Source organism: Odocoileus virginianus, chromosome 16 (genome assembly GCF_023699985.2).
Source record: "Odocoileus virginianus isolate 20LAN1187 ecotype Illinois chromosome 16, Ovbor_1.2, whole genome shotgun sequence".
NCBI lineage: Eukaryota > Metazoa > Chordata > Mammalia > Artiodactyla > Cervidae > Odocoileus > Odocoileus virginianus.
This window is the reverse complement of record NC_069689.1, coordinates 30,048,425-30,072,624: the sequence shown is the minus strand read 5'-3', so window position 1 is coordinate 30,072,624 and position 24,200 is coordinate 30,048,425. Positions and strand designations below refer to the sequence as shown.

Below are 24,200 nucleotides of genomic sequence, written 5' to 3'. Positions count from 1 at the left end.
TTGGGTCAATCAAATGTTTTTTTAAAAAATATCATTGAATTCTTCTGTTGGCTTATTATTTATACTTTTTCTATATTTTTAAATATATGAATTGGGGTTATAATATGAATTCTTAACCTAGTCCACTTAGAGTTTAAATTATTTGTTCAGTTGCTAAGTCATATCCGAGTCTCTGCAGCCCCATGACTGCAGCACGCTAGACTTCCCTACCTTCACTATCTCCCAGAGTTTGCTCATACTCACATCCATTGAGTCAGTGATGTTCTCTAACCATCTCATCCTCTGCTTCCCCCTTCTCCTTTCACCTTCAATCTTTCCCAGAATCAGAGTCTTTTCAAATGAGTCAGCTCTTCGCATGGGTGGCCAAAGTATTTCAGCTTCAGCATCAGTCCTTCCAATGAATATTTAGGATTGATTTCCTTTAGGATTGACTGCTTTGATCTCCTTGCTGTCAAAGGGACTCTCAAGAGTCTTTTGTAGCACCACAGTTCAAAAGCATCAATTCTTTGGCACTCAGCTTTCTTTATAGTCCAATTTGCACATCTGTACATGACTACAGGAAAAACCATAGCCTTGGCAATACGGAACTTTGTTGGCAAAGCGATCTCTCTTCTTTTTAATACGCTGTCTAGGTTTGTCCTAGCTTTACTTCCAAGGAGTAAGAATCTTTTAATTCATGGCTGCAGTCACCATCTGTAGTAATTTTGGAGCCCAAGAAAATAAAATTTGTCACTGTTTCCACTTTTTCCCCATCTGTTTGCCATGAAGTGATGGGACCAGATTCTGTGATCTTAGTTGTTTGAATGTTGTTTTAAGCATGCCTTTTCACTCTTCTTTTTCACCCTTCATCAAGAGGCTCTTTAGTTCCTCTTCACTTTCTGCCATTAGAGTGTTAACCATCTGCGTATCTGAACTTGTTGATATTTCTCTAGGCAGTCTTGATTCCAGCTTGGGATTCATCCAGCCTGGCATTTTTCCTGATGTACTCTGCCTATTAGTTAAATAAGCAGGGGGACAATATATAGCCTTGACAAACTCACTTCTCAATTTTGAACCAGTCCTTTTTTTATTCCATGTCCAGTTCTGACTGTTGCTTCTTGACCTGCATACAGGTTTCTCAGGAGATAGGTAAGGTGGTTTTAAGAATTAAACCATTTCGTTAAGAATTTTCCACAGTTTGTTGTGATCTGCACAAAGTCTTTAGCGTAGTCAATGAAGCAGAAGTAGATGTTTTTCTGGAATTCTCTTGCTTTTTCTATGATCCAGTGGATGTTGGCAAATTGATGTCTAGTTGTTCCTCTGCCTTTTCTAAATCTAGCTTGTACATCTGGAAGTTCTCTGTTCATGTACTGCTGAAGTCTAGCTTGAAGGATTTTGAGCATTATCCTGCTAGCATGTGTAGTGAGTGCAATTGTATTATAGTTTGAACATTCTTTGGCATTATCCTTCTTTGGGATTGGAGTGAATACCGACCTTTTCCAGTTCTACGGCCACTACTGAGTGTTCCAGATTTGCTGGCATATTGAGTGCAGCACTGTAACAGCATCATCTTTTAGGATTTGAAATAGCTCAGCTAGAATTCCATCACCTTCATTAGCTTTGTTCGTAGTAATGCTTCCTAAGGCCCACTTGACTTCACACTTCAGGATGTCTGATTCTAGGTGAGTGACCACACCATTGTGGTTATTCAGACCTTTTGTGTGTATAGTTCTTCTGTATTTTTTTGTTACTTCTTAATCTCTTCCGCTTCTGTTAGGTCCTTTCTTTGCATTCATTTATAACTATATTTTCCTTTAAATTCTTAAATCTATTTATAATAGCTGCTTTAAATTTCTTGCCTGCTAACTCCAGCATCTGGACCTTGGGTCGATTTCTTTTGACTTTCTTCTTTCTTGACATTTTCCTATTTCCTCTCTTGTTTATTAATTTTTAAATTATGTATTGGCCACTGTGAGGGGCATGTTGTAAAATTCAAAGATTCTGGATTCTGTTATCTTCCTCTAGAGGTTATTGATTTTTTGCTTTGCCAGACCGTTAAACTTGATTATACTCAAACTCTAAACTCTGATGCTTTTGCTGAAAGTGAAAGTGTAGTCGCTCAGTCCTGTTTGACTCTTTCTGTCCATGGAATTTCCCAGGCAAGAATACTGGAGTTAGTTGCTGTTCTGTTCTCCAGGGAATCTTCTGACCCAGGGGTCAAATCCCGGTCTCCCACATTGCAGGCAGATTCTTTACCATCTGAGCAACCAGGGAAGCTGTTTTTGCAGTGGATAGTAATTGAAATTTTTGTTTAAATCTTTCAAGTCTTTCACCTGTTCCCACCCCACCCCCTCCCCGCCGGGCTCCTTGGAGTCTCTTCTATACATGAATAGATCAAGAGCTAAGGATTTAGCAGATTTATACACAGATTTTTGCAGTTCCCTCTTTTTAAATATTCTTTTTATAAGTTTCCAGCCTCTCTGACAGCCTGAAACTCTTATCTTCTTAAACCAATTATGATTTCTCAAACCAATAAGTCTACAGTTCTCTGATTTTCAATTGCCCCTCCCTGCTATGCTGACTAGAGTGCCCTCTGGCAAAAAGCTGTATACAGACAAATTTGTCCTGCTGCAGTTCACTTCTTTTCTGTTATCCATAGATGCATAACAAATCACCCCAAATATAGTGGCATTAAACAGAATCAATCACCTATTATTACTATGGTTCTAGGGTTTGACTGAACTCAGTTGTGTGGTTTTTGCTTGGCTCTTCTAGCCTGTTGTAATCAAATGGAGGCTAAAGTCATCTTGAAATCTCCCTCACTCTCATTGATTTGACAGTTGATATTGTCTTTTGGCTGGGACTAAGTTCGACTTTCAAGTAGAATACCTGTGCATGACCTCTGCCTGGGCTTTTTAATAATAGTTGGCTTCTAAGAGCAAGCATCCCAAGAGAGAACCAGATGGAAGCTGTATTTTCTTTTATTAACTGGCCTTGGAAGTCACATAGTGTCACTTTTTGCCACACTCATGCTCAACACAGTCACACAGAAAAGCTTCTATCCAAGTGGAGGGAATTAGACTCCACCCTGGTGGCTCAGAGGGTAAAGCGTCTGCCTGCAGTGTGGGAGACCCAGATTCGAATCTCAGATCGGGTTCATATCTCAGATCGGGAAGCTCCCCTGGAGAAGGAAATGGCAGGCTACTCCCATACTCTTGCCTGGAAAATTCCATGGATGGAAGAGTTTGCTAAGCTACCATCCATGGGATTGCAAAGAGTCGCACACAAGTGAGCAACTACACTTTTGACGGTGAGGAGTGTCAAAGAATATTTCAGACATGTTTCAAAACTATCAAACCTTCTTTTAAATGTTGTGTTCCCTTCAATTTCTCCTTGCTTTTGGTCATTCTCTAGTACTTTCAAATAATTACTTTTTATGTAGATAATGTCATGTTATCTGGTAGTCCCTTATAGACTGCTTCGTCATTACCAGGAGTAGAACTTCCTCTCCTACTTTTCTTCCACCCATAGCACTCATCACCTTTGCCATTCCTGTATTAACTTGTTTATAGTGTGTCTCTTCCCATTAAAATGCAAGCTCCATTAAGTTGGGATTTTCTCTCTTTGGTAACTGCTAGGTGCATAGTAGGTGCTGCACAAATTTTTGTTGAATGAATGATGAATGAATTTTCAACTCTTCAAAATAGCCATGAGTAACCAAATCCTCTTGATAAAAGAGGAATACAGATTATGGAGCCTTGTTCCTTCAACATGGTTACACTGGTAGACTGGCATATCTCAGATTAACTTTTCCTTGATTTACCGAATAGAGCATAGAGATTTTGACAGTTTATTCTCCTCATTCCTGCTGTATGTGTCAGTTTAGCAGGCTAGGTAACTGATTACAGCTCAGTGGAAGTACCATGTTACGTACTTTGTGAAGTGTAAAGCACTGTGAGATTGTAAGATATATCAGGTAATTACATGCAGTTGCACCTGGTAGGCCAGGTCTTTACAGATTTCGTTTTGAAAGCATATTTTTGTATGTGTGTGTGTGTATACATTTTTAAGGAATGAGTATTTTGACTTTCCAGAACAATAATGAAAGTTATAGCTGTATGTTTATGATAAAGACCTTACTAGGTTCTTATTATTTTGTCTGACTTTCTTTTTTTTAGGAACTTAAGAGATTTCAGAACTTTGTAAAATACCGTCCTCCTTTCGATGTTGTCATTGATGGGCTCAATGTTGCCAAGATGTTTCCTAAAGCTCGTGAATCTCAAGTTGTAAGTACAAGTTTTGTTATTCCACATCTCTAGAAATATATACTGGACCCATTATGTGATCTTCCTTGGTTCTCTTAGTTGCCCATTTTCCCTTCCTCTAAAAATAAGTTCTCAAAAGTGCCAGAGTAACCAACCATTCATCTAAGATTCACTGTTTTTGTTTCTGACAAGTAAGTGGCTCCTACTGGCTGGGCCAGAGTGAGAGATTCAAAAGTCTATGTAATAAAGGGCCAGTTCAGCCTTTTTTGTGTAACCTTTAGGTAATCTTCTAGGTCTCTACTCTTTGGGTTATTCTATCTTGTCCCTGTGGATCACATCCCTCTACTTGAAATTTATCAATGTATAGTATTAAGAGGTATTAATCACTCACTGGGGCTTCCCTGAAAGCTCAGCTGGTAAAGAATCCACCTGCAGTACAGGAGACCCCAGTTTGACTCCTGGGTTGGGAAGATCCACTGGAGAAGGGATAGGCTACCCATTACTCACATTTGTATTCTTCCAGACATACTATGTTCATCAGTTAAACTAAGCATTTCTTTTTTTGGTAAGGTAATCATTTGTTCTATCAATTTCTAAGTGTCCTAGTAGTTTCTAATAGGAATATTAGGATTTTTTTTATAGCATAGTGAGCAATTATTTTAATTCTCATTTTTACAGATTAGAAAGTTAAGGCCAATTTTGTATAGTACATCCTTAGAAAGAAGTCATAACATAAAAATTTGATTGTAGAGAGCTCCTGGGTTTCCTGGGTTTGCAATAATACAAACTATTTTGTAAAAATTGCTGCCAACTTAAAAGATTTTTCTCAGAGATGCTATCAATACTGGTCCAGTTTGACCATTTATACTCAGAAAAGCTTACAGGTACTCACAAAGGACAAGGTTGATTTATAGAAATTTCTTTATATGCCTTTCCTTATTTTTATGGTCATCTACTTTTTACTCCTTTATTTTTAAAAAGCACAAAAGTAAGTTGAAAAAATTTTTGTCTATAAGGTATTTGAAGGGGCTTTTGAAGCAGTAACATTGACAAAGACAAAGTCAGAATAGGAAACATGAAACTATTATCACTAAGGCCTGGTAGAGCTCAGAATCAGAAGGGTTCATTCCCATCTAATCCGTGAGAATAAAAAGTTTCTTGTTTGTGTACTTTTTGTTTGACTTTCAGCTTCAGACAAAGCAAAAGGTTAGCTTGCCAGAAATATGTAGCCCAAATGGTCTCACTTTTGCCAGTACCATGTTGAAGATGTTGTAGTGGACACATCATCGAGCTTTGTGGGAGAAAACTGTGCACATTTTTGAAGATTTTAGCAGATTTTAACAAGTACAGAGGCAGAGAACAAATGATGGGCCAGGGAAATCATGACGTCTTTCACTACTTTTAGCTTTTACTCTTTAAATAATTTAATGTAAGCAACAGCTTATGTGACAAGTAGTTGTTATTACCCAACTTTTCAGAGAACTTGTGGCAGTGCACTGGCATTGTATTTGGGAAATTTCAGCTTGGAGACTCAGCTTTAAGAGACACCACCTGAGTAGCATTTAATAACATTTTAAATAACTTTAAAGTAGCATTTTAGATTAGAAGTTAAGAACGGGGATTCTGGAACCAAGCTCTTTATATTCAACCTACCACTTTAAATTGCTTTCTTAGTTTGAGTGATTTATTTAACCTCTCTGTGCCTTACTTTCCCAATTTGTAAAACAGACCTAATAATAGTACCTGTCTCTTAAAGATGTTGTGAAGAATACTTGGTACATACTAAGTACCTAATAGGTGTGACTATTATTGATTACTATTCAAAGTAACTTCCCAAATGGAACAGTAATTCTTGCTTTCAGTTATCCCCTGTTGAGCAGTTTAAGATTTTCTCCTGTTATGTCATCCATGTCAATGGAGTTAAAAGGAAATAACAAATCTCTGCCTTAGTGTTAGATTTAGTATTAGTGTTAGACTCTAGGTGAGGTACTCAAATAATACTTGGTTGAGAATTGAAGCTAGTTCCATCAAAAACTTAAGAAAAATTTAAAATATAATTTTAAGAAATGTTATTTTCTTGTGATTATAAAAGTAATACATGTTCATTATAGAAAATTTGGAAGTTACAGAAAAGAAAATTATATATAATCCTAACATTCAACTATAATCACGGTCAATGTTTTATTTCCTTGCAGTATTTTTCTATTTTTTTTAACCTAAGTGAGCTTATATATCTATGTTTTAATTTATAGTTGTTGAAAACTCTGAATAAAAGTGAAACTATAAAAGGAGTAAGAGAAATGAGGAATGTTTTAAAATATTTGAGATGAAAGGACCTTTGAAGCATATATAAAATTCAGAAACCCTAATGGGAAGAATAGAGAAATTTGCTAGACAGTAAAAAAAATACTATAGCATTGTTTAAACATAAAAACAAACTGAAAAAAAAATTGTAACACAAATGACAAAGGGCTAATTTCCTGACTGTACCAAGGTTTCTTATAAGTAAGTGTAAGAAAAAGAAGAACCAAGCAGTAGAAAAGTGGTTTAACCTTATTCATAATTATAGTTATGCAAATGAAAATGTTTGTCTTCTAGACTGGCAGAAATTGAAAAGTTAGTAGTATCCAATATTTTGATTGGTTTAGAGAGGTAGAGAGGAGGGTTAGGATTCAAACCAAAAACCAAGAATTAGGATTCCTAATCTTTTCCTTTGTGCACACTTTAAGACAACTATATTTAAGAGAGAGAAAAAGGACAAATGAGTAGGTTAAGAATATTTCTTTTCTGGGCTATTTTATTAAACTTTGTTTACAAATTTTAAAAATGTTTGAGCATTTTTAGATGCTGTTAGGTACAGTGTTTTTTGGTGGGTAATTTGGCAATAACTTTGAATGCCTAAAATGCTGAAATTCTTCACTTAGGAACTGTTATATTCACACTAGTATATAAAATTTTATGTCCCAGTGTGTTAGTTACAGCATTGCTTGTAAGCAGAGAAGTCTAATCAACTTAAATATCTATCAGTCTAGGACCTAATATATATTGAAACATCTATTTTAAATGAATGAGGTAGATCTATATGTACTGATAGGGAATGATAGCCAAAGTAAGTGTAAGAAACTAGTTGTACAGCAACTGTATGGCCCCACTTGTGTTAAAAGCAAACCAAAGGGTTACCCATGTATAAATGTTTGTTAGGTAAATTTGTATATGACTGGAAAATTCCAGAAGTTACACATAAAAACTTTAGAATAGTTAACTTTAGGAATTGAGGATATAGTATAAGACAACAAGAGAATTTCAATTTTTTATTTTTATTTTTAAAATTTTCTTTCACAATGAGTATATATATAAAATTTAAAACTCATCATCAGGAAAAGTAAAAAGGCATTCTTGGTAAATATTCTAAAATAACTGTATCTTATGGATGTACCACAATTTTTTAATCGTTTGTCTGTTGGTGGGCATGTTAGATTGTTTCTCCTTTTTCACTATGGTAAATAATGCTTGGAAGAAGATCTCAGGATGTTTCAGATGATTTCTTGAAAATAGATTCCCAGAAATAGGACTCTTGAGTCAATGGGTATGGATAATTTTAAAGGTCTCACTATATATTACCAAATTGCTTTCCAAAATGATTGAAGCAATTTATATTCCCACCAACAGCTATAAAAGTTCCCAAATAGAATACATTTATTCAAAGTTGCTCATTACATGATTGCTTCAACTATTTAGTTGCATTTGTGCTATGAATCTGCCAAGTGAATAGAGCTGGACAGTTTTTAACCCAGATTCCTTAGCTGAAACATTTTTAAAATTTGTAAACAAACTTTAATAAAATAGCCCAGAAAGGAAATATTCTTGACCATTTTATTTGTCCTTTCTCTCTCTCTCTCTCTTAATATGGTTGCCTTTAAGTGTGCACAAAGGAAAAGATTAGGAATCCTAATTCTTGAATTTTTCATCTTTGTGTGTGGAATCTTCCAGCCTTTTTCTGTGGAATAATGTACAGCTCATTTATGTTCTTCTCATGAACTCTCTGCATTATATGTTACAAATTCTACTTTGTCCTTTTGCATTAATGGTTAATTATATAGCCAGCATTGTTCTCTGTAAGTTCATAAATAAGAAGAGACCATTTAAAATTCATTACTTGGGGAGTAGCACCTTGATCACATACCTTGAACTCAGAACCTACAACTTAGGCGTGATTGAGATTTAAGGAACTAAAAATAGTTCTGGTTGTGAATTTATTTTCTCAATTTTCAAACATATCTTTTTATATTTGGAATTTCTTGGAAGTCAGATTATATCTTATAATTGATGTCAGTAGAAACTTGCCAGTTACCATGCAGAGTTGAGACTTAACTGGTGGTTGCCATTGCCTGAGAATGTGCAGGTTTAGCTGTACACAGCATGTGTTTTCTTTTCTTGGAAGTTTTAATTTTTTTTTTTAAACTTTACTTTATATTGGAGTATTAGCCAGTTAACAATGTTGTGATAGTTTCAGGTGGACAGCAGAGGGACTCAGCCATACATATACATGTATCCATTCTCCCCTAAACTCTCCTCCCATCTAGACTGCCATATAACATTGATCAGAGTTCTTTTGGGTTACACAGTAGGACTTATTAGTTATCTGTTTTATATATAATAGCTTGTTTCTGCTAATCCCAAACTCCTAATATATTACCCCCTTCTTCCTCTCTTGTAACATAAGATTGCTTTCTATGGTTGTGAGTCTGTTTCTGTTTTGTAAATGAGTTCATTTGTATCTTTTTTTAGATTCTTCATGTAAGTGATATGTATGATATTTGTCTCTGTTTGACTTAATGTGATAATCTCTAGATCCATCCCTGTTGCTCCAAATGGCATTATTTCATTGCTTTTGTGGCTGAGTAGTATTCCGTTGTATATGTACATCACATCTTCTTTATCTGTTCATCTGTCACTGGACACTTAGGTTACTTCCATGTCTTGGCTATTGTAAATAGTGCTGCTGTGAACATTGGGGTGCATTTATCTTTTCAAATTAGAGTTTTCTTCAGGTATCTTCCCAGGAGTGGGATTGCCGGATCATATAGTAACTCTGTTTTCAGTTTTTTAAGGAACCTCCATACTGTTTTCCATAGTGACTATACCAATTTATATTCCCACCAACAGTGTAGGAGGGTTCCCTTTTAGAGAAACAATCTTAAATAGATGATAAACCAACATAATTTAGAGTACAGTGAGATTTAGACAGGACTAGCCTTGACCCTTTCTAATTCATTTGTTTCTTTAGTTGCTAAGTTGTGTCCAACTCTTGCGACCCCATGGACTGTAGCTTGCCAGGCTCCTCTGTCCATGGAATTCTCCAGGTAGGAATACTGGAGTGGGTTTACCATTTCCTTCCCCAGGGGATCTTTTCCGACCCAAGAATCAAACTCAAGTCTCCTGCATTGCAGGCAGATTCTTTACCAACTGAACTATGAGGGAAGCCCAATTCATTTGTTTAATAAAACTTGCTACTCACCTTTTAGATGTTTTTCAAGAGTTAAGTGTATTCTAAAAAAAAAGAGTTAAGTGTATTCTGCTTTTAAACAGTACTTTTTTTGTTGCACTTTTTCAGAAGAAAGGTTTTGGTTTGCATTTTTACTTTTGAGAAGAAGGAAGGGTTCTGAGTAACTGGTAGATTAATTATATAGCTTTCATTTTAAGAACAGAGCATCTTAGCAGGGAATTCCAGTGTAGAATCAGTTACTGTTTACTGAGCACTGTTCAGTGCCAGGTAAAAGGTTTTGAAGTGTGAGGATGTGTCTGCAGGCTGATAAATGCTATGAATGCTGGAACATGACTAGGTTAATGCTTATGTTATGTAAACAAGAAAGTCATAGTATACTTTGCATCCTTTTGTCTATGACAGTGATTCTTGTGTTTATATATGATTCTTTTCTTAAAAATTTACTTGGAATGTCAGAATGGAGAATAACGTTTACCCAAAATACATGGGATAAGAATTAAAAAAAAAAAAATTCTAAGTATTACAGAATGGTTTTGTAACATTTTCTCCAGAACATGTTGTAACATTGGAGAAACAGTGACTAGATTAGAAAATGTTAGGTATGAACCCTTGTGTAACACTTGAGCCAACCTTTATGTAGCACTTAGACTAACATCTCTTTTTTGTTACCTGCTGCAAGATGCAGTGTTTTGGATTTTCTTGATTTCAATTTCTTTTAATTTAATAAACTACGTTTATGGAGCAGCATGGATTATTTTATGAACAGTCATTTCCCAACAACATGTTATTTTGGCTCTTACAGATACTTTTGAGGAAAAGCACTGCATAAATGATGCTTAGAGATTAAGTTTAATTAGTTAAATTTAAGTAATTAAATTTAATTAAGTTAGAAATTATGTAGAAATTAAGTTGTAGCCATTTTTTAAAAACTTAAGTGAATGAATGATTTTCACCACTATCCTCCAAGGATTGTAGCCTCAGCTACTTTTTTCAGTAACCCAACATCCAGTTGACTGACAAATTTTAATGATGGTAATTCCCAAGTATATCCTGTAATCTAACCATTTCTTTTTGTCTTCATTAACATCATCTCTCACCTGAACTCCCAGCTGTCCTCCTTGCTTCTTCATCCTTGCCTCACTGATTTTGTAGGATACTTAGAGTAAAAGCCATGTTCCTTTTCATGGATTGTAGTACTTTTCATCATTTTATCTTTACCTCTGTTTTCAACCTCATCTCTGGTTTTTTTTCTTTGCCTTTCACTGAATTATAGATACAGTATAACTTTTCCTGTTTCTCAAACATACCAGAGGTCTTCCCTGATTGTTCTGAAGTAACTTGACGCTCCGCACCCAACCCCTCCCTGTATTTTCAGATATACACTTATTTGTTTCTGTGGTGGATGATGTGAGTAAAGTCATCTAGGACCAGACAACGTCCAGGCAACCTGCCAGCTGATTGTGAGCACATGAATTAGCCCAACCTAATATGTGGAACAGAATAATATCCAGCTGAGCCAACCCATAGTGTTGTGAGAAAGGTAGTGATTATTTTAACCCAAGTTTTTGAGTGGTTTATCACACAGCAGTAGATAATTCATTTAATTCCTTCATAGCACTTAGTATCTATAGTTATCTATACATTTCTCTATTTACTTTATTAGTGTCCTCCATTACAATGCAAATGCCCTGAGATTCAATGTCTTACGTACTTTGCTTGCAGTCATATCCTCAGCACTGAGAAAGGGACCTTGAACATAATAAGTACTCAGTAGGTACTTAGTGAATGAATGAAAGAATGAACAAATGAATGTAAAGTAATTCATATAACCTGTTAGAAATGACTTACCTGCTTTTCAGGATTAACTGAAAGACTTCTTGAGTTTTACTCTTGACTGCTTACTTCACGCAGTAGCTGTAGGACCTAGGCTAAGTTATGTAACCTCCTGGTTCCTTTGTAATGATTAAATGAGCTAACTCTTGGAAAGCAGTATTGCAGTACCTGGCACTTACTCCAATAAATGAAAAAGGGAGAAAGCCACTATAACCCTGTGAGTGTATTTAGTTGTTCATGGTCTTAACTTTATAAAAATAAAAGCATAGTTTTCTTTTATGATGTGTTTAGTCTCCTAATTTAAATAACTGACTATCTAATCTTTTAGTTTTTTTCAGTTTGAGGTCTTAATTCTTTTTGAACTGATGCTTAGAACCTAAACTTAGTCTGTAACTGGCTAACTTCTCTATAGAGTAAGTAAAGAAGAAGTATACCAACAGTACAGAGAAAATAAAAGACTGACTATATTAGTCAGGATAGGCTAGGTAATGCTGCAGTAATAAGCTCAAATTTTCAGTGGCTTAAAATGAACCATTTTTTGTTCATGCTGTATGTCCATTTTAGGTCATCTTTGTTATCACCATTCTGATTCCAGGACCCAGAATAACTTTCTGGAATATCGCCAGTCACTGTGGCAGAGGGAAAAGGGAAAGTCGTGAAGTACACAGTGACTCAGAGCTTCTGCTCAGTTGTGATTCCAGCAAAGACAAGCTGCATAGCTAACCTGAGTTCAGCATGATAGGAAAGACAGTCCCACCACGTATCTAGAAGGAGAAAGAGGATTAGTATTTTTTAACAGCTCTGATGACTACCACACTGAAGTTAGTGATGTCTCGCCTGTTACCATGGTCAAGTCCAGGAACCAGAAATGAGGTTTATCTTGTCAGTGCAACCTGTCTGTGCCTCGTTCTTTTTTCAGTATCAGATTCCTTTACTGCGGTTTTATGTGAGAAGAACTGATGCTTTTATTGATCCTTTTCCCTAGAATGATCAAGTAGGAATTCTAAAGTCTCTGTAACGCATGCTTTACACATACTTTCATAACTTTAATTTTTAGATGGATTTTTCTTTTGAGCCACCAAGTCATCATTCATAATTGGTGATGTAAGTTTGCTTGGGGGGACAGAGAAATACTGAACTTTCACCCAGAAAACAAAAGGATATAAAGTAGAAAACTTCCTTTTTTTCCCCCTGCATTTTCTGCTCTTGTTAACCACTTTCCCCATCCCATCATAAACATACCTACTCAGGATTTAGTCCTAATGTTTGTGTTTCTTGCTCCTTTTGCAGGTTGCATTTAGGGTTTTCAGTTTTTCATAAGCTCCTCTAGTGGACGGTATATAGGGGGAAAAGTACATCATTTTAGTTATTCTTGCTAGCTGTTCCAAACTCTGTTCCCTATTTTTGTAGATAACAGAGAATTGATTTAAAATAGCTTCCACAGAAAGAAAATTTATAATGTAATTTAAAAGAATTATGTTCAGGCATCAGCACCGAATGCTTTCATTCTTACAGCATGCTTAGGGCATTGAATAGAAAGTAGTTTGATAGAAGCACTGCAGAATTTGTTTTGATTGCCATCTCATTTTGGTTTTACTACAGTGAGAGAAAAATGGAAGAAAGGGTATTAGCCATTAAAAGTCATTCGGCAGTAGCATTTACTTGGCAGTGAGTTTTCATTTTTTTCCTGCCACCCAAGTTATTTTATTTCTTTCTGTTGATTTACATAACCCCTTGTAAATGTTTCAATACCATAAAGAACCTAAGATAAAATAAACTATGCTCAATGTTTTTTGGTATATGTTTATAAAACCTGGGCTTTTTTTTTTTTTACCAAATTATAGAAATGTTTGGAGTTTGACATCAGCTGTGCTTGAAATTATGTTTCAGTAATGTTACAGTGACAAGGAAACTCCTTATTATGTTTGTAAGTGCAAATGTTAGATTAAGTATTGAAGTAAAATTTTTATTACACCTCCTCAACTTTTAATATTCTTCTCTGTGTAATTGTTTCTCCTGCTTAAAGACTAGCTGTTAGGTTCTGGGTTTAGAGGTAGAGGGTGTTTTTCCTGGGGTTTCAGAACTTGGGGGGCATGCTGTTTTTATTGCTTTCAAAGAAGACTGACCCATGTCTGCTCTGAGGTGTTTGAGTAATTTTTTTCCTGTATTGAAATCTGGAATCAAGAACGTGTCATTTTTTCCAGTTTACTTTCATAAATTTTACTCATTGCTAGTGATTAGAGATTACATCTAAGCATTTTAGTTGTAGTTGACTACTTAACAATAGTTTCTTTCCAGTGCATTTTTAAAAAGTGATTCTTTCAGTGTTTTTAAGGTGAAGGGTTACAGGAACAATTATTAATCCATTTATTTCTAATCCAGGAATGGACTTCACTTTTTACTTTTAGAATTATATATATTTATGAGTACTTATTAGATTTCTTTTAAAAATTCATGTATTTTTAAAGAAAATAAAATTTAAAATCTTTAAATTTAACTACTAATGTTTCTACTATATTTTAGAATATTGACTCTCAAACTTTAGTGTGCATCCGTCTCACCTGGAGGACTTGCTGAAACAGGATTTCTGACCCTACACCCAGAGATCTTGATTCAGAAGTTCTAGGTTAGGGCTGAGAATTTATATTTTTTAAAAGTTCCTAAGTAATGCTAATGCTACTGGTTTGGGGACCACATTTTGAAAACTACTGTTATATAAAGACATTTCTTCTGAAATGCACTCATACTGCTTTACAAAAACAAGCAATTATAGAAGTCACATACTCAAAATTATTAGAAGTCTAAATGATTCTTAGAGTAGGAATCTATTTTTTAAATTAAATATATGAAACTCATATTATAGTACTGAAACCTGGTCCTAAGAATAATATACTTCTTCCACTTTCAAAATAGAAGTTTGTCAAGTTTCCATAACCAACAGCTATGTTACCAAGTAGTTATGTTAGCATTATGATGATTAAAGTCATTCTGTGCCTAGAGAATAACTTAAAAAAAACAACTCTGTTAAATGATCCAAAGAGAATATGTTAATTGGGGAGAACCTGAGATTGAAAGTAATTATATGGAATATCAAAGCAGTGGAATTGCATGTTTCTTTATAAGGCATCTGAAATAATCACCCAAGTAAGTCACTGTTAGTATATATTTATAAGCCTGAGGATTTTTTTTTAATCAGTGGAAACCATAAACTTGGACTGAAACTCTTAAGGCAACTCATCTGGTAGCATTTAAATCCTATTTCTTTGGGATTTAAGTCCTATTTCTTTGGGTTTCAGGAAGGTTTGATGAGTTCTCTCTTCCCTAATTTATTATGTGGGCATGGGTGGTAGACCTAATCTTGACTCCTCATTTTAACAATAGTTACTTTTAGCTAGTCAGGAGTGATTCTCCCAAGTGACTTGGGGAAATAAATAGGCATTAGTGGATGACGCCAATCCAGAATTCACTGAACACAAAAAATGGTTCTTGGGCTTTTTTCTTACTATCTATCTTTCACGACATAAGTCAGAGAAGTCACATTGCCCTAGGTCAAATAATGCCAAACTGAGGAGGTGCTTCCTTCTATCCACGTACCATTCCACCCAGTTCACCTGCTTGACATGTATAAGAGTTCTGTCTTGTCATGTGACTGCTAGAATGGTATGCACCACTCAGAATTATTCTTACATGTACCATTTGCTAATGAAGTGAATGATCAATTGTCAGAAAAGTGGATAAAATTATTAGTGAAGTGATCAAAGAAGTAAGTAGAAGGATGAGCAAGTCAGGCAAAATTTCTATTATGTATTGGCCTCATGTCATTTTCTTTCCAAATATCCCCAAAAGATATACTCTGCATAGTGTTTGAAACAGAAATTTCCCCAATTGCATTAGTCAAGTGATCACATATCTTAAAACATCATTGTTAGGAAAACAGCGTTGCCAAGTTCCCGTATCTGTTTTCTCTCTGACGAAATCTTAATGGCAAGTTGATTCTCCTCTTGATGTGTCACTGATAATTTTTGTGTGATAACTATTTAGGGTGTGGTGAGATTGTCTTTGTGAATCATTATTGTGTGTACTTTGCTTCTATGACAGTATTTTAAAACATGCCTCTCAAGAATGTGGTAGGTAGAGTGCAGATATAATACTTGCTTTAACCAAAAAAAATTGTTAAATATTGTTAAGTCTGGTAAGCAGCAATTCCAGAGTGAGTAGTAAATTTACTTAAATATGTTTTTGAAGCTATATAAATTATTCTTACCTAATTATTGTTACAGTGATACCACTTTATTCATTATTAATTTTGTATTAAGATACTTATTTTAAGATAAAAATGGTATTCTTTTTAAAATAGTTTCTATTTCAGACCTTTCATCATTGTAAAGGCTGATTTTTCTCCCAGTCAGATACAATTAAGATCAATCGATTAAGATCGATTCAGATCTTAGGTTTTATTGTATTGTTTCATTTAGATGTGGCTTTTTTCCCTGGGTATTTTTGTGAAGTATTCACAGCAGTACTAAATCTTGTTTTAAATTTTTATAGTTATAATTTCATTGCAGTTTAAAAAATCTGGTTGGAAAGCAGATAACCTTAATATATCTCATTTGTAATAAATAAGGTTTGAAGATATAGGTGAGTTTGAGTATCAGAATTGCCTTTGGATTTTGTTAAGTGATTATAGCAAGTACCATTTCTTTAATGTGAAAAAAGAAACTAATAAACTCAACATGACATCATTCAATCAGTAGAGCATTTTTCTCAGTCTTGTCTGAACTATAAATACCAAGAACTTTCTTGTGTGTATAAAGTTATAGAATTAGTCTTAATTGAAGCTTTGCAGTTATATGTAATAGGTCTCCCTCTCCAGAAAAAGATATATACACATTATGGTAAGAATGGCAGGAAAACTTCTTGAAAAATTTTTCATCTGTTTAGGGAAGAGGTAATAGATAGGCAAATCTTACTGGATTTAAGCTTGGAAGATAAATGGAAACAGCAGTTCCTCTTCAAATGGACCAAAATAACCCCACAAAAATATACATAAAATGTTTTATCAATATCTATCTTTTACCAAAATAAGAACTTGAAAGGGAAAATCCCAAAGCTGTGTAGTTCCGTGGGTGTGAAAACATTTTAAGTATACCAAATTCTTCTTTCCAGTGTTTTGTTTTATCAGTTACATTTCAGTATCCATCACCTGTTGGTTAACACTTTGACATGTCATCAAAGAGAAAGAATGACATATAGACATTATAATATTTTGTTCCTTACACTTTGATTTCTAATTAAGTCCTAGCTTTAAGGAGTCACTTTGTGCTAGGATGTCAGGCTGCAGACCTTAGTCAAGTCCTTCCCCATCCCCATGCACACACCCACACACATAGTCACTCTTGCTCACCGGGTAGGGTCTAATTACAGGTTCTATTCGTGATTTTAACCAGTTCATTGTAAACATTGACCCTGGAGGTGAGAACCACAACAGGGGGTAGCTAACATGCTTTGATTTCTCTCTCTGTGTTAAAAATTGAATGCATTATCTCATGTAATCTGTACAAATCCATAAGGCAGGTAATATTATTATTTCTGTTTTACAGTGAAGAAACTAAGATTAGTTAGCTTGTCACATTGCTAATAACGAGATGGTCAGTATTCAAAGTGGTCAGTCGATTCCACAGTCTGCTCATATCCTGATTCTCCTGTACTGCCGTCATGACTTGACATCCAGCTTGGATCTCAAGCTGCTATATAATTCTGTTAAATATATTTTGAAAATGGAGAAATTGGTTACACAGTCTATGGGAAGCTTAAGCTTATTGGGTAACAAAAAGGAGGATTAAGTTACAGAGATAGAAAAAGTAAAGATTAGCTATTCATTCATCTCAGAAGTATAGCATCATCTTATATCTCATGTAAATAGTATTCTTTTTATTGGCATTATTTTTATTCAGAAAAAATTGATAGGACATTTATTCTCTTTATACAAAAAATTTATATACTTCCCCTCTTTTTTAGATTTTTAAAGCTTTTTATGAATAAATGCCGGAGCCTGCCGGCAAACGAACCGGTCACGGGCGCAATCGCCGAAATACCTGAGAAATAAAAGAAAGGACTAGGAAAGAAAAGACTAGAAAAGAATGGGGTTGAGAGGGACAGAGTCAGCTTGCGTCTGACTCTGCCAACTTTATTGAAGAATACCACACCTATATATATGCTAACAGGAGTTGCTAATAGATCAAAGGTTTGCATATGTGCAGAGCTACAGGCACAGGTGTTTTAAATTTCTCCACTTAAGATCAGTAAAGCATCACCCTAGCACCCAACTGAAATCAATAGAACATTAACTGGATAGAAAACAGGCTTCAATCATGACGAGTTTATCAGCACCAGGTGAAAGATCGCTACAGCAATTTCCTTGAGGGAGGTGAGAAAGGCCAACCTGTGCTTTAATAAATCAGGGGTGGCGGGACAGAGAGGGACCTCTTGATCTCTCTCAGAGCCAAGAAGGAGCCTGAGCAGTCAGGCTGGCTCCCCGCAAATAAAGTTTTATTTTAGAGTATTTTTAGATTTAGAGAAAAGTTAAAAAGAATTTAGGAAATTCCCATATGCCTATATCTAGTTTTCTCTGCCATTAACATCCTCCCTTAGTGTGGTATGTTTGTTACAATTAATGAACCAGTGTGGATACATTTTCTTTACCCAAAGGTCATACTTTCTCAGATTCCCTTAGGACTCACTTGCTGTCCTTTTTATGTCATAAGTGTCCCTTTCAGGCAACCAGATTACATTTAATTGTTGTGTCTCATTAGGCTCTTCTTGGTTGTGACAGTTTCTCAGACTTTACTTGATCTTGATGATCTTCACAGTCTTGAGAAGTACTGGTCAGGTATTATGTAGACTGTCCCTCAGTTGGGATTTATATGTTTTTCTCATGATTAGCCTAGGGTTGTGGGTTTGATATGCAGATGACACCACCCTTATGGCAGAAAGTGAAGAAGAATTAAAGAGCCTCTTGATGAAAGTGAAAGAGAAGAGTGAAAAAGTTGGCTTAAAGCTCAACATTCAGAAAACTAAGACCATGGCATCTGGTCCTATCACTTCATGGCAAATAGATGGGGAAACAGTGGAAACAGTGGCTGACTTTATTTTTGGGGGCTCCAAAATCACTGCAGATGGTGATTGCAACCATGAAATTAAAAGATGCTTGCTCCTTGGAAGGAAAGTTATGACCAACCTAGACAGCATATTAAAAATCAGGGATATTACTTTGTCAACAAAGGTCCATCTAGTCAAGGCTATGGTTTTTCCAGTGGTCATGTATGGATGTGAGAGTTGGACTATAAAGAAGGCTGAGCACCGAAGAATTGATGCTTTTGAATTGTGGCGTTGGAGAAAACTCTTGAGAGTCCCTAGGACTGCAAGGAGATCCAACCTGTCCTTCCTAAAGGAGATCAGTCCTGGGTGTTCATTGGTAGGACTGATGTTGAAGCTGAAACTCCAGTACTTTGGCCACCAGATGTGAAGAGCTGACTCATTTGAAAAGACCCTGATGCTGGGAGGGATTAGGGGCAGGAGGAGAAGGGAACGACAGAGGATGAGATGGTTGGATGGCTTTGGTGATTAATGGACATGAGTTTGGGTGGACTCCAGGAGTTGGTGATAGACAGGGAAGCCTGGCGTGCTGCGGTTCATGGGGTCGCAAAGAGTCGGACACGACTGAGCGACTGAACTGAACTGATCGGTTTGAGGGAAGAAGGTTACAGAGATAAAATGCCATTGCCACAGCATTGTTGTAAAAGTAGACACTATCAACATAACTTAACTACTGTTGATGTTAACTTTGATCACCTGCTGTGCAAGTGTTTGTCAGGTTTCTCCACTGTGAAGTTATTCTTTTTCCCCCTTTTCATACTGTAACTTTGGAAAGAAGTCAGTGTGCAGCCCACACTTAAAGAGCGAGTGGTCATACTCCACCTCTTTGGGGGCAGAATATTTACACAAATTGTTTGGAATTCTTCTGATCTAGAAATTTGTCTGTTCTCCCCTACTTACTTATTTCTTTAATAATTTATTTATAGTATTATGAACTCATGGATATTTATTGTATACTTGGTTTATAATCTAATATTACTTTATTTTGTTGTTCACTTATTTTAGCTTTGTCAACTTCAAGCTTTTTGTTTGCTCCCATGTTTCTTTGACAAAACCCCCAATTGTGTGTTTTTTCAAGTTCTTCCTTACTTCTGGCACTGCAAAATTCATTGCTGGTACAACATTATTTTTTTAAAAAACTAAAAACATAGCTGATTAGGTAGGCTGCTTCAATTTTCTTTGAAGGAAAAATGTGCTATCTGCTTTTTTGATTATTGAGGACAATGAAAAGGAAAGGGTAGTATTTTTTGTACTTCATTTCTCAAAATCAAGTAATATTTATTTCTGCCATGTAGTGTAATGATTTTACCCAGTCACCTTTGATTTTTTTTTTCCCCAGGGGTTAATCTGTTTGTGGTTTGCCTGTTTTGGAGGATCAGCATGTGTTTTGGATGTTCTTTTTTCCTTTTCTCTCTTCTTAGCAGTGGAGTATGAAGGGTCCAAGTCAAAGGAGAAACTGAAGTAATAGTATTCTCTTGTTCAGAGTGGCTCTCCTTTTCCTGTGTCTCAAGTGTTCCAACAGGAGCTATTTCCCAACTGATAACACTAGTTACTTCCAAAGGGAATAGTTATATAGAATGTTGGTTTTCATTATGATGCATTTGTGTAGTGTTAGAATTTTTTAAAATAACGAGCTTATATTTCTTTTATAATCTGGAAAATAATAGAGGTTTATTTTTAGAGTCAGTGGAAATGCAAAGAAAAGAACTTACCCTTTCTGTGGTTTGAAATGCTTTAGAACTTAACTTTTTTCCACACTTGATATACTGAACACAGTTGGTTATTTTGCGTGAGTTTTGTTTGGCTCTATCTGTGTTTTTTCACTAGTTTAGCTGTATTACATCTGCACACTTTATGTAACTGCAAGATTATATTTAGATTTAAAGATTACTTGAAATTCTGCGATGATTGTCTCAAGTATGTAAGGCTTCTCTTTAGCAAGGTTATAAACACTTTATATGTAGAGACCTTTCTTCATGTATTTCTCATAAAAAGACAGTGATTTTGGTGTGTTGCTGTAAGGGAATAGGTAGGAATCTTTCCCACTGGTTCTTTGTTTTGCTGCTTTTCTATGCTGTCCTGAGATTTGTTTTCTTTTTTATTTATAGCCACTGGTTTTTCTGTTCCACACCTGCTGAACCTTAACACCCTGAGATTACTTACCCTTTGTGTCCTTCCTCTCTTCTTTAACTCTCCAACATTTACTTGCCAACTCAAGGAAAATGTTTTCCAGATTTTCATGGGATATGGCTTGGTCTCAAAATGAAAGTGCTCCGTGGCCACTTACCTAAGTGCTTTCAGGCTCCAGAAGGAAACAACTCCCCTCTCTTTATTTCTCCAACTCCCCCCGCTGCCCCCTGCCAAAAAAAAAAATCTGAAAGTTTAAGCTGTTGCCACCCCATTTAAAAATTAAGGTATTCCAAGATTTAATAGTAGAAAGAATAAGTAAAGTATTGATAGAACTTTATTTACATTTATTTGTGTCACTTTGGAAACCATAAAATGTGTCCTTTTGTCCTCTACATGTGTTCTTATTTTTATGTCAGTACTGCACACACAGAACAACCAAACATTTATATAACTCAAAACCAAAGAAGTTTGTTTTACTATAACATTTGTTTGATAAATTTTAAATAGAGCACCCTCCCTGCACCTGGATATGTTCACCAGCTCAAAAGTTTTCTTAAACCCCATCCTTTTAGGATTGTTGTGCAGGCTTCATCACACCAGCATGATCCATCATCATAGAATCAATTTCTGGCTCCTCTTGCCCTCCTAGAGGATGAAAGTGGGATGGGGCTGAAAATTTCAAGCTTCTAAACACGGCTTGGTCTTTCTGGTGACCAGCCCCCATCCTGAAGCACTCTAGGAACCTACCTCATGAGAATAAAAGATGCATCTAACACCCTGGAAATTCCAAGGGATTTAGAAGCTCTGTTTCAGGAACTGGGATCAGAAACCAAAGATTAGAACAAAAGATGACCTTAGTACCTTTATCACTTAGGAAATTATAAGGGTTTTTGGAGCTCTGTGACAGGAACCAAGGGCAGAGAGCAATATATAATTTCTTATTTTACAAAGAGTAGAGGAAATTGAGGCAGGACAGTAAGACAAGGAGTATAGGAACAGGATGGTATCTGAAGGGGGAATGAGGTGTGTGGTCAGGTAGGAGAGGATCCAGATGAAGGGTTGAAGCTGACGGTGTAAGAGAAAAGGAGTGAGTGGCAGTGTAGCGTACTTGAGAGAGTAGAAAGCGATAGGGTTCAACACATAAATGGAGGAATTAGCCAAAACAGGAGGTCTGGAGGGAAGGAGAACACAGTGTATGCAGCAGATATTTCCCAAAAGAAGATCTATTGTGTGACTATGGAACTTTTATTCACAGAGTATTTTGAAGGACTAGTATGTCCTTCATGCTAATACTTGGGGAGTATATACTTCATACTATACTTGGGGAGATACTACCCTAAAACATAACTGTCTTTTGAACTTTCTAAGGCCTCAGTTACTGTTCACTTGTTACACAAGAAGCCGTAACAGATACTGAAAATTGTTTCCTTTTTATTCTTAGTGTCTTTTAATCCTGAATTCTTTTTAGAGTAAATTAAGAGTAATTTTAAATAGTGAAATGCTGTTTGTACTTTCTTAAGATTAGTCTACAAGAGCAAAGAAATTATATTAATATAGATTTACATTTTATCCAGTTTTGCTTGATTCTTGTCATTAATAACATAGATTTTAGTGTAAAGATGTTCTTTTGATAGAATTTATTTTGTATTGAGGTTAAAAAAATTTTTACCTTGAAAATAAAGTTAGAACATCCTAAAGTTTTTTTTCTAATTAAATTGGTTCATTAAATTCTGAACCACTAAATCTTGAGCTTTGTAGTTCATAAATAGTATCTGTTATCTCCTTTAATCTGGCAACCACAAAAAACTTCCTGCAGAGAAACAACTTACATTGTAGCATTTTGCTTGCTTACCTTTCTCCTTTTTAATTTTTTTCTTCCACCCTAAACCTTTGTTAAAGGTGATGCTCATGCCACATGATCATGTTACTGGAAAGTAACGTTGGGAGATTTGTGAAAGAAAGGAGAAAAAAAAATGTTTTCTACTGAAAAAGAAATGGGTCAATAGACCGCAAGATCTAATGTTGAATTCTGTGCACACACTAAAGGCATATGTCAAGACTCCTGCCTTCTTAGTCACCAAGTTACTTCTTAAGAATACTGTTCTTTTCTTTAATAAATCACATTCTAATCACTTTATGACTTTAGTATATGTTTTAGAGCATGGAGTAGTGATACCAAACTCATTTACTCTATCTCCACTGATTCCAATTATATTAATCAGAATGTTGTAATCATTTTATTCTTCAAATATTCATCAGAGTTTCCTTGTTTTAAGGCCCTGTACAGAGTGTATCCAAAGTACAAAGGTGAAAGAGGTGTAGTCTCTTTCCTGAACGATTTTATAGTCTCCTAGGGGAAATAAGAGAAAAAGATAAATGTCTGCAGACAGAATACAATCAGTGTGTTAATTGTACCAGTAACTCTGCATAGAAACTGCAAGTAACATTTCTTAGATTTTCCTAATTGTTCAAACTACTCTCTCTGTCCAGTTACTCAGAAGTAATAAACATTTATGGTGTTTCTAGTTTATTTACAATATTGTTAATATTGTTTTTCTTAGTTTTAGCTAACACTTATTAAGAATTTCACACATGCCAGAAACTTCTCTGAGTACCGTACATACATTATCTCATTTAATCCTCATAAGAGTCTTAATTATTTTTACCTTGCAGATGGAGAAACTGAGGGTTAGAGAATTCAAGAAACTTGCCTTTGATAAATTTACAACCAGTAAATGTCAGATTTGAGCTGCAGCCCTAGGCTCTCTAATGCCAGAGACTGATCTTAATGACTCTATTACATTCTCTCTCTAGGGACCTTACCAATACATCTCTTTTAACAGAGGAAAACAGCTTCAGAATTGAAAGGAAAGCCATCAGCAGTGTCTGTTCATTTATTTTAATTAGCTGTTGACATGATCTTAAAACAGAAAATAGTCTGCCGTTGAGTTCAAACTTATTATCACCGTGGTTGTGTGTCCTTGTACGCACAGCTTCTTTAATGTGGCTCTTTCTTCTCACTCTCCATAGCTCACCTTTGGAATCCTCTCTAGGCAGTTCCCCCATCTCTCTGCCTGTCCCACCCCTCAGAAGGTCCTCTTTCTCCCCCTACATCGTCCTCGTCTGTGTGCTTTCCAAGCAGCCTGCTTTCATCCCTGTCATAGCATCAGTCATATGATTGAATTGTCTAAGTTTTTTAATAGAAGGGACTGTTCTTCATTTTAGAAATCTCAGTGTCCAACACAGTGTCTGGCCTGTGGTGAGTATGCGAAAACTGTTGAATGGATGTTTGACTCAAGTGTTTTGAAGCTTGTGCAAAACACTCTGGAAGC

The 24,200-nt window shown here is 35.6% G+C and overlaps 1 protein-coding gene across 3 annotated transcripts in view; it reads left to right on the top strand.

Moving 5' to 3' along the window:
• The window catches only part of PRORP (protein only RNase P catalytic subunit), a 125,531-nt gene that overhangs the window by 49,273 nt on the left and 52,058 nt on the right, over positions 1 to 24,200 (top strand). For all 3 annotated transcript variants that reach the window (XM_070478033.1, XM_020870551.2, XM_020870552.2), the window contains one exon: positions 4,158 to 4,265. In XM_070478033.1, coding sequence (XP_070334134.1) covers positions 4,158 to 4,265 — 108 coding nt within the window. The remainder of the gene's footprint in view (positions 1 to 4,157; positions 4,266 to 24,200) is intronic.